At 41.9% G+C, this 10,701-nt stretch overlaps 1 protein-coding gene across 1 annotated transcript; it reads left to right on the plus strand.

Moving 5' to 3' along the window:
* The first annotated feature begins 2,360 nt into the window (after positions 1-2,360).
* On the plus strand, positions 2,361-10,397 carry LMNTD1 (lamin tail domain containing 1). The gene is made up of 4 exons (XM_086461196.1): positions 2,361-2,521; positions 6,226-6,412; positions 8,824-8,943; positions 10,233-10,397. Exons 1-4 carry the CDS (start codon positions 2,361-2,363, stop codon positions 10,395-10,397), a joined length of 633 nt encoding a protein of 210 aa, XP_086317322.1.
* The last annotated feature ends 304 nt before the right edge of the window (positions 10,398-10,701 follow it).

Below are 10,701 nucleotides of genomic sequence, written 5' to 3' on the forward strand. Positions count from 1 at the left end.
CATGAGCTGCATCTCACTTATTTCCTGCCCATATTTCTAAACTCTGTAGGGCTCTTTGTACTATTTCTCCTGCTTTCATTGGTGTTCCCCTACCCTCTCCTCTCAACTTATCTACATATTTTATTAACCAGCTGTTTTATTCCCCCTTGCACATCACAAGTGGAGATGCTCTGTGAAATGAGAAGTACTGATTGTCCCTATAGGGAACACACGAGATGCAAACCCCTTGTCTATTATTACTCCTTGTTTGCAGTCCTTCAGACAGTTCCTGTGACAGTATTTATGTCTAAGCCAATGAGAGATAATATTTGGAGAGGCACTTTATCAAATGCTTTCCTGACTCCCAGCTCTTTGATGCCTGCTGGTCCCCCTGCTCTCATTCATTTTGTAATTCTGTCGACTTTATATGCATTTTTCTCATGGACTTAGTCTTTGTAAACCCATGGTGCTCCTTGCATATGTTTACATAAAGAGATCTATGTAACTCTTGGGATGTTATAGTGAGAGCCATGAAAAGATACCTTTGAAAGCCAGCATGAAAGCTCCAGTTGTGTTCAGAGCTCTAAAGTTGTTTCCAAATAATGAGATATGACATACTGTTTGACTGGGCTTGAGGAGAATAACTCTAGATAAACATTAGGAGATAAAAGAGATCACCTTCCCCTTTGTGCATTTCCTTGTATTGTGTGAACTGTTTTCCAGTGGGGATTGAATCACGTCTTGTCTCATACAGAAAGCAAGAGAAGTCATTAGCTCTGCTAATTGTTGAAGATAAAGAGTAAAAGGCGATGACAGTTGGCTTTGTGTGTGGTTAAACTTGTTAAAGGCATAAATTAAGCAATTCTTTTGATTCTCTTTTGATTCATTAGTATTATGCTATTCCAACATGCCAGCACAGCAGCACATTTTTTTTGTACTCCACTCAGCTTGAATTTAAACTATACCTTTTCTTGTTATACACATTAAGTAAATAAAATCACATTGTAGTACACAATACCCAATGTTTTAAGTTGGTATTGCATTATGCGACATTCTCTGAGTGTACACAGTGGGAAAGCATAATTTAGTAATTCTTCTATAGAGAATTGATGAGTAGCTGGATATGATTTGTCATAAAGCCACAATACAAGTGTATGCAAACAGCAAAAATATGTGGCTTTGGCCAACTAGGATATTTTTATTTTTATAATTTTTGTTTATAATCGAGTTTAATTTACATCTCTTTGCTTTTGAGAATATGTGAACATGCTTAAAGCACCTTGAAGGTTATATGGTTATACTGAGGAACGAAGGGGAGTTGAGCCATTAGGATTTTCAGCAGCATTGGGATTTTCAGCAGTGTCGGGATTTTCAGCAGCGTCAGGATTCACTGCATTAGGATTTTCAGCTATCAGCTGTGTGCAAGGAGGGTGATAGTGCTGTCACACGTGTCCTGGCACTGATGCTTAGAGACAGTCTTGGTGTTTGTTTACTGTGAATGTCACAGAATCACTGAATCACAGAATCACAGAATGTTAGGGATTGGAAGGCACCTTGAAAGATCATCTAGTCCAACCCCCCTGCCAGAGCAGGACCACCTAGCGCAGGTCACACAGGAACGCGTCCAGGTGGGTTTTGAATGTCTCCAGAGAAGGAGACTCCACAACCTCTCTGGGCAGCCTGTTCCAGTGCTCTGTCACCCTCACAGTGAAAAAGTTTTTCCTTATGTTATTGTGGAACCTCCTACGCTCCAGCTTGCACCCGTTGCCCTTAAACCTTTCCCTGAGTTTTGCACCTGAGCAGTGTCAAACCTCCAGTATTTCTGGAGTGTCTATTTTGCAGATAACAAGAAAACCAGAAACTGGTACCTGAAATTTTGTTTGTGGCTATTGAAAATCACCGATACCTGTTTTTTACTAAGTGCATGTGCTACATATTAAAGTCCTGATCTGTAAAGTGCTGGGATCTCAGCTGAACCTTGGCATTTCAGGCCTACAGTTGTGTACAGCTATTAGGTATGCAACATTTCACAGCCTTTCACAAAGAGTGAGCTCAGCCTTCTCCCAGGACTTTATACTGTCCTGTCCCTCTGGTATAGTTAAATCTGTTGGCATACAAATAAATAGATTTGTACTTCTGGAGATAAGCATTTCCCAAATTAACAATAGGATCCATCTGTGACTTTCTTAAATATTTAGGAGTTTAGAAAGACTTGAATTCTTGGCATGTTTTATAGTTAAAATGCCTTGTTGCTACCTCTGTCAGCTCAGAAAGGAGCAGTTCAAATGGCATCCCTAATGGCAGATCTCTGTCCATGGCTGATGCACCCCATGCTACCAAGAGCACTGACATTTTTTCCCCCCTCTGCAGTGTGCGGTGCTATGTATGTTATAGAAAAATTTGGATTCTGTTCGACCAGAGAATATCAGCATGTAGCAGAAGAAACTGCAGCATCAACACACAGTGACCTCTCCCACCCTGCGCTGCCCCCCTTTAGCACTTTAGCTCCTGTCTCACAGGAGCTGGTCCACTATTTTGAAAGGTAAATAACTTGCTAAAAAAAGCTCTGAAGCTTTCAGTGAAAATCTCCTTAGAGAAGTTATTCCCTCATTTAAACTCACAAAAGTCTGCTGACATGCAGCAGCTAGCTGGCTATACAAGTTCTTAGAGAAATTCTGCAGGTCTCACTTTCCCCACCAGCTCCCTCCATCCTGTCAAGTGTAGGGCTTTGGTATGGGACTGAGAGATGCATATACACTTAGAGACTGAATGCAAAAACCAAGGGGGTTTGGGGAAATTAGTTCAAATGGTGCATCTGCATTTGGGATTTTTAAGGTCAAGTGTAGGAAGTGCGTAGGCTAAGATCCAAATTCCCAATGAGACATACACATAGATCGTGATATCCATAAATTCACAATCTTGTTTGGCAGAAAATAATATACCAGAATATGAAGATACAAACATACATATTTTATGATAGGGTTCCATAGAAATAGTTGCTGGTAAAACAGGATTTCCAGTTCAAACAAAGAATCTTATCTTTAGTCAGTCCTTTGTTAATTTAGTCACTCTGAATTTCATCAAATAGGAGCTATATCCCCAGGAATTCCCCTGACAAAGAGGTCCCCTCAAAACTGGAAGACTGTCCAATCACAATTTAAAGTAACATACAGCAAAGATGACTAACTAAATATAGAAGACTCTAAGGAAAAGAGCAGGAAAGAGTGTGAGGGAGTGTGTGTGGGAGAGCTTCACTTTCTCTTGTAAGTAAAGTGAGAAGAATTATACTTGCTCTTAAGTTTTGTGGTGAGTGGAGTCAAGGTCCTTGGTGTTGGATGCAGACCTGCCTACTCTCCTTCCTTTCTTCTTTTCTTCCACTTCTCTCTTTTGCTATATGCAGACTCCATGTTATACGAAAAACTGACATTGATTTTTAAGGGTTTTTTTTAAGACTTATGTGTGTTAACCAAAAAAAAGGGCTCTTGACTTAAAGGCTGTGTTTGGGATGTGCAGACAGAGAATAAACATCACTGTTAATCCCGGGCTGAGTCAGGGCACGGGAGGATGGCTTCTCCTGGGAACAAAAGGGAGATACCAGAGAGCCATTACCTTGGAAATCCTCCCCAGAGCAGGATCATCAAGAGCTAATAGCTTCTCCTAGGCTCTTCTAGGTACTGGGAATTGTTCACAGAAGGAGGCCATATTTTCGTGCCTTGCATGATGATGCATTCCAATCCCATGCCCACCAAAAGTACTGTATTCTCTGAGCTGGCACAGGAGAGTGCCCAACAGATACAGAAGCATTTGAGACTGAAGGATGGTCAAACCCATTTATTCTTCTTTGTCATTAACAGCTCTTGCTCGATTCGCCTTTAGGCATGGTTGAGCCAACCTTGCTGTTTAGCCCTTGCAGCTTCGAATCTGACCTTCACCTTCAGCCAGCATGGCTGTGAGGCAGTGGATTGCCTGGACGCAAGCTGGCAGCTCAGCAGCTTTGCACGCTTCAGCAGCTTCCAACACCAAATCCCCATGTCCTATCATTTACTCCTTTACCAGTCCTGTGTTTTATATCAAAAAGCACTGTCAGCCCCGTTTTATGTTCCCAGATCTCCCTGGCTTCTCTAGGTTCAACCTGAGGTCTTGTTTAGGGCAAGCTGCACTACCCTGGACCCTCATTGTTGACTGGTTTATCAACCAGGATTTTACATGTTTACATGTTACACCATAAAATGGCCTTTTAAGACCACTTTAGAAAGTATCTTTCCCCATCTGCTTTTTCCTGTTCTCCTAGATACATTTTGGCACTCAAAACTTTTCCTTCACTTTCCTTGTACAGATAGAGAGAAATGAGAGGTCAGGAAGATCTTCGCCTTTTGTATGGTTTAAAAGCCTCCTCCCATTGACTTAACTGTCTCCACACCCTTCCAGAGGGTAAGAATATCAGGGATTCTCTTTATTGCTGCTGTCATTCTGGTTTTAGAGCCCAGTGGAGTCCTAGGTCACTGCTGGAGCACCAGGACTGTAGTGATGTATGTAGAACTCAACGGTGGATTTGAATCACAGCATCTCACATCTGCATGTGTACTGCATGTGTAAATGATGGCTTACAAACTGAGGGATCCCAAAGGATCCTTCTTTTCATCAACAGTTTGCAAAGTTTTGAAGCACAGCTGGCCATCCCTTCAGCTGCACTGATACAGCAGCTTGCAGAGACTGCCAAAAAAGCTCAGGTTAAAATAATGTCCCCCCCAAAACCTTTTACCCTGGGTTGTTTCAGTGAACCAGCTTAAAGCATGGTTCTACAAGCAAGGAGAAAGGAGAAATGTGCCAAACAGTGGCAGCCAGATGAAAGCAAGCAGCCAGAAAAGGGGGAAGAATCCGAAGGTGAGGAGCCCCCCAGCCTGGCTGTGCTGCCAAAGGCCCTCTGAGGCTCTGCATCTCTGGTGAGCTGTCCCCAGGTCTCTACTTGCTGATGTGAAGAACCAATAGTCCAGGACTGAGTGGGAGATGGGACCTCTGGAGTTCCCAAAGTTTGCAGGAAGGCAGAGGAAAGGCAGCCAAGTGTTACATTCACTATGCATGTCTTCTCTGGCCAGGGAGGAGGCAGTTCCCCTCGGCTCTGCTTCCAAATCTATCAACGCCAGTGGCAGCCTCGAGGCAGCCTGGCTGTTGTGAGCAAGTGTGACTCACTGCTACACCACACAGCTGAATTATTTGGGGTGGGTGGGCAGTGTTTATCACACTGTGACAAAGGAGGATTTGGCTATGTTAAGCAAGCACTATGTAGGCTGTCTGGGCTGTTGGGTCAACCTTTACTATGCACACAGAGGTCTATGACCTAAACTTACTGGAACAAGACAAATGTGGCAAGGGCAAAAGCATTACATGCACAGAAGACAGACAAGACACTGCACCAGTACTAAATAATGAAATTTATTGCAGTAGATACAGTATCAAAACCTGAATGATTCTTAGACTTCATTCACAACCTGTCTAATAATACCTATGATGAGAATTACAGTCTGGAACTGAGTGTTTAAAAGTGCTCCCTTGACATGTGCGCTACTTAAAGGAACACTCAAGTGATAAATTTGTTTTCCTGTGCTTGAGAGAGATTGAGTGTTCTCCTGCTCATGCAAGAAGTCCCTGATCTTACTGTAGATGCAAAACAGACCCTGCTTTGCTGTGATTCTGAAACAAGGGAGGGATGAAATCTCAGTCTTGTAGCATGGAGCCTCTCTGAGTTAATAACAAATAGTTAATAATAAAGATTTGTCTTTCTCTAGTATGGAAAAAAACAATGAGAGACAGGAGGAGAAAGGTATACTGATGGACAGGAGGAATTTCTTAAACTTATAAAGAGTCAGCTACACAACTCCCCACTAATCATACTAGGCTAAATACGCAAGGCAGCCTTAGAGGTTGTAGCCTGTATAGATTTAGACAAAACCAAATTTGAATGGTATACTGGCGACTTCTTACCCCACAAAGAATCTTTTAATTTCTGATGATAATGGATGCTACCTCAGTGTGAAAGAGAAATAAAACTCATTTTAATGCAAATGGATTTTTTCAGATGAAAGGCACTGCATAAAAAGTAGAATGGCAGTGCTGTAAATATTCTGCCTGTGGTATGTTTACTTACCGTTAATTACTGATGTCTAGGCTAGTTGTTATAAGGAAATAGATGTATTTTTTCAATTAAGCAATGCTTTTACATTTTCAAATCAAATTCTGCTCTTTCAGTGCTATTGGAAATTTGAAAACTGCTGAAGTTGATCCAGGCCATCATTTTGTAAAGATCCTGAACTATGCTCCCGCAAAAGATGAAAGCATTGGGGATTATCTCTTGAAGCAGGAAGTCCAAGGTCAACCAATGTCTGTATTTCGGTTTCTCCCTGAGACCAGGATGAGGCCCAACTCCACTGTGACAGTGAGTGTGGGGGGTTTGAGTGTCTTTTCTCAGCTGGCAGACCATGGCACACTCTTAGCCTGATGGTATAGAGTCAAACATCTCTATTTTCAGAAAGGCTAACACAAATAATGATGAATTCACAAGAAGCTGCTAATGTCCATCATCAGTACAAGCCTAGTATTTGCATGACACATCTAGCATTTCCCATTGCCCAGCAATGGGAAGCTATCCTGGAAAGTCCTTGTTTGATACATTCCTTTTTCCAACCATTGCTTCCATAAAAAGCTTCCCATACTGTCAGAATATTGAGTTGTGCCAGTGTTTGCCAACAGAGGGTGTGAACCTTGGATGGGAAACCCACAAATAATAGAACTGGAAAGGAAACCATTTATATGTGTTGCTACTGAAGCAATTAATATGGTTTTGTGTATAGTCTGAGGTATCACTATAGTAGGGTCTCAACTGAAAATAAAAAGAAAAATGATGTTTCTTTCTAGACTTGCCCACTATCTGAGGACAGCTGTTATCCAGGAAAGAAAGCCATAAACCACTCTTCTGGCAAGGGGGCTCTATTCCTGGCTTTGTGTTGGATGACTTTAGGCAAAATGATGACACTCTGTGCCTTAGTTTCCTATTCTGCAAAAGGAAGATAATGATGTGCTCTCCTTTGATGTCGTGCCAGAACTAGATGTTAAAAATTCAGTGCATGGGCTGCTGCTTTTCAAAAGTTACTTCCCCCCCAGCTAGTTCAGATTTATCTTTTTGCCAGTTTGAATAAGAGTTAGAGAGATAGGTAGGATCTAAGGAGCAAAGAGTCAGATGACTTCATCACACCCCAGAACAGCTTTAAATGAAAACAACAAATACATGCATCTGATATCCATGGTAATGAAAATGACTTGAAAGTGTGAACTAAATGTGACCAAGGCTCAGTTGTATCTGTAGCTGAGGAACGTCTGCTGGTGTCTGCACGCCATTTCCAGCAGCCTCTGGGATGTACCCATGCTCAGAGTGGGCACAGCCCTTGCTGTACTGAGTAAAGATGCTGGCTGCTTGGCTGGCTGCAAGACACCTTGCATATCTCCCCAGAAATGGTTTCCTCTTGGTCGGCTCTGACACACCAACCATTCCCACCCACCCCAAAAGTTGTCCTTTCTGAAGCGCTCTGATCAGTGCTGAAGTCATTGACGCAGTTGCTGTTCCCATTATCATAAAGGGCTCTTGGGTGAACAACTGACTGAGGTAGAAGGTCCACCACAGCTTCTGTTTCAGCATAGGCAAGCAGAAAATTTCTGCTGGTTTATTAATTTCAAAGGGCTGTATTCAGGCTGCCAACTCTTGCATCTAAAATTCATATACAATAGAGTCTGTGTCAGGGAGCCAGCTAGGGAGCACTTCCAGGCCCCAGCTCCCTGTGAGTGCAACAGATGAACTAAGGAAAAATGCTCAAGTTTGTAGATGGTTGGAATATGGTCTGAAGCCTCTTTTACCACCAGTGCTTGTTTCTTCTTCTGAGATGAAAATTGAGGCCTTGCAGAATAAAAGGAGGCAAAGCCCGTGTTCCTCACCAAGCTCAATGGAGGTCAATGCAGCCCTGCGTGAGCCCTGTTGCAAGAAAGCTGGAAATGCAAGCTGGCAGGGGCCCAGGAGAGCCACAGTCAATGCCGTCTTCTGGCCTATGTGTGAAAAAGCTGTATAGTGAGCACTTTTGGAAGTGAGCCTTTTACTTTTTTCAAGATACTCCTCGTTTAAAATTGAATGAGAATTGTTTCAGCTCCCAGGAAATGGTTGAAGCCATTTCCTCACAGATGGCAAATGCCAGATCCTTTAGGAACACCATTTGCAAAAGCATGTTGTGGTTGTCTTAGGTAAGAGAAATGTTTTCACAACAGGTCCTTTTGCTACTGCATTAGTGGTAAAGGTCACAGATAATTGTGTTCACTTTATAAAGTACAGCATTGTTAAATCTTTTGTATAAGGATAAAAGTACAAAAAATTTCTAGTCTCCAGTAGAGACAGGTTCCCTCTGAACGGGGGGAATCCAGAATCAAGCAGAGACTGGAATTTTAAAGCTGATATCGCAGATCTCTTCCAATGCCCCTGGTAATTCAGAGAAGAAAATAAACTGCCTGTTTTTAATCTTACTCTCAGCAAGCTATACCAAAAAGCCCAGGATTTACTATCACACCTTGAAAAATGTGCCTTTGCTAATCTCTGTTAATCCACAGGAGAGGTACTCAAAAATAATCACTATAACTAAGCTGTAAGTCTTGAAATACAGTTCTTTCAGCTTTGATTTCACAGATCAGATAGTGACCAGTGTTACAAAAAATCAAAAAGGAAAACCTGATGTTTTACTGAGTTCTTATATTGTATAAATAACCAGGAGCCATTTTGTCTTTAACCTCCTGGCTGCTTGATCTTTGCAGGCTTGGGCAGCAGATGCTACAGTGCTTCACAAGCCTCCTTCAGATTTTCTTTGGAAGGAGCTGAAGAGATTTAGGACAACCTCTGACTGCGCTACTGTTCTCCGTGAGCCTACTGGTCAAGTGAGTGCCCTAAGCAAAATCACCACATTTCCTTACCCGGACAGCTCTGTCACTGGACTTCCTTCAGAGATTTAGGGTCGTATTGTTAAAGTTCTTGTAGAATCAAGCACAAGCAATCCAAACATAGCAAAGCTGTGTTCTCTCTCTGTTAACCTTGCTTCAGTGTCGATGTTAATTATTAGGATCTGAAAAGAAAAACAGTAGATTGATGACACCACTTGTTGAATGAAAGGCTAACATCCTCACAGTGATTGAAGCAGGGGCTCCACAAGTATGAATTGCAAGCTCGCTGTCCTCTTCCACTGTGTTTCAGCTGTGATAGATCCAGCTACGCCCAGGGCTATTGACCCCATGGCTGCCCATTAGTAACTGCCATCAACTTGGCAACTGTGTTGAATATTTTTAGGCAAACTTCCGTTGACTTGGGGATGAGAAAGAGCCCAAGATAATTTTTTACCCTATAGTTGTCCAGTGGTTTTGGTCATTTTTAGCTAGACAAACTCGAACTAGTGACAATACGGAAAAGGCCTGTGATTTTTATAAACAGTGTAAGTTATACAGCTTCCCCAAGGTAGCATAATTTATACCTTACAAACTGTTAAGTGAATGTTGACTTTTGGTCTCACATTTTCACATTTACTCCTCTTCTAGCTCAGTTTGGCCATATTTGGTATTACACCAGTGCCAGGGAAGCAGAGTCTGAAAGGGAACTTGTGACGAGATTACCTCTGCCAGGATTGCTCCTGGCTGTGGCTTGCCTAGATAGTTCTGGAAGACCTTCAGTCATGGAGACTCCATCATGTCCCCAGGCAATATGCTTTAGTGCCTCAGTCTTTGTATGCTTAGAAGAACTTTCCTAGTGCCTAAACTGAACATTTTCTGCCTCAGTTTTAGTTCTTTCCTTCTTGTCCTACCCACTGTGGACACAGGGAACAAATTGCTTTTTCTTCCTTAAGCAGCCTTTGAAAACTCGCAGAATTGTCATGTCATCTTTTCTGTCCTTCTTTGTCTAGTTTACTTAACTGGAGCAGTGGAATTTCAAGGCTCTTAGATGAGGAGTCTACTCCGAATGTATTTAAAGACTGGAAATGGATTTTAAAGACCAAAGAAAAAAAACTGGAATTTGGTGGTTGCTATTAGTATTTGTCTTTCGAATGATAAATAACAGAAATACATTGGTTCGCCTACCCTTTCAGCCCTTCCTGGTTTGTCTACAACAAACAATTATCTTGATGCAAAAATGCAGAGTATAAAAAACAGTGAGATGTTGTTTTGGTTTTTTTTTTCAGGCTGTGGCTCGGTTCACTCCTCTCTACTGGAACAGAAGGCAAGGATGGGTGGTAAAAGAGGAAACTGAAAAATTTGAGAACATTGTTATACCGACTTTCTCCACAACGAAGCAAAAAGAGGGATGGGGAAATGAACAGGAATTTACAATAACTGATACAGAGTAGAAGAGGGATGACCCATGGCAAACAAGAAAAAGAAGACAAAGCTTCATTAAAAGGTATCTGATGTTCATTGTGTGTGCTCTGCAGTTGCAGCATTGTGCCAGACTGGCTCTGTGAGTGAACACTTTTAAATGAGCATCTTGGTTTTTGAAAAGCTTTGGAATTCTGAAAGTAAGAATTAACCTTAACCTTCAAACAGGAATCCAGCCCAAAACTCCTGATAGGAATGTGTTCATTGTCAGTCAAGACTAAGTGGAAAGTAAAATCTAGGTAAAATTATTCTTAAAATGTGACTTTATTCTTACAT

This window comes from Leptosomus discolor, chromosome 1, assembly GCF_034619465.1.
Source record: "Leptosomus discolor isolate bLepDis1 chromosome 1, bLepDis1.hap2, whole genome shotgun sequence".
Classification (NCBI taxonomy): domain Eukaryota; kingdom Metazoa; phylum Chordata; class Aves; order Leptosomiformes; family Leptosomidae; genus Leptosomus; species Leptosomus discolor.

Bases quoted from the DNA above. Each gene is read 5' to 3' on its own strand.
- LMNTD1 (XM_086461196.1), top strand. From the start codon at position 2,361: ATGTATGTTATAGAAAAATTTGGATTCTGTTCGACCAGAGAATATCAG. The intron at 2,522-6,225 runs GTAAATAACTTG...CTGCTCTTTCAG, and splicing joins CTGGTCCACTATTTTGAAAG to TGCTATTGGAAATTTGAAAA. The intron at 8,944-10,232 runs GTGAGTGCCCTA...TTTTTTTTTCAG, and splicing joins TCCGTGAGCCTACTGGTCAA to GCTGTGGCTCGGTTCACTCC.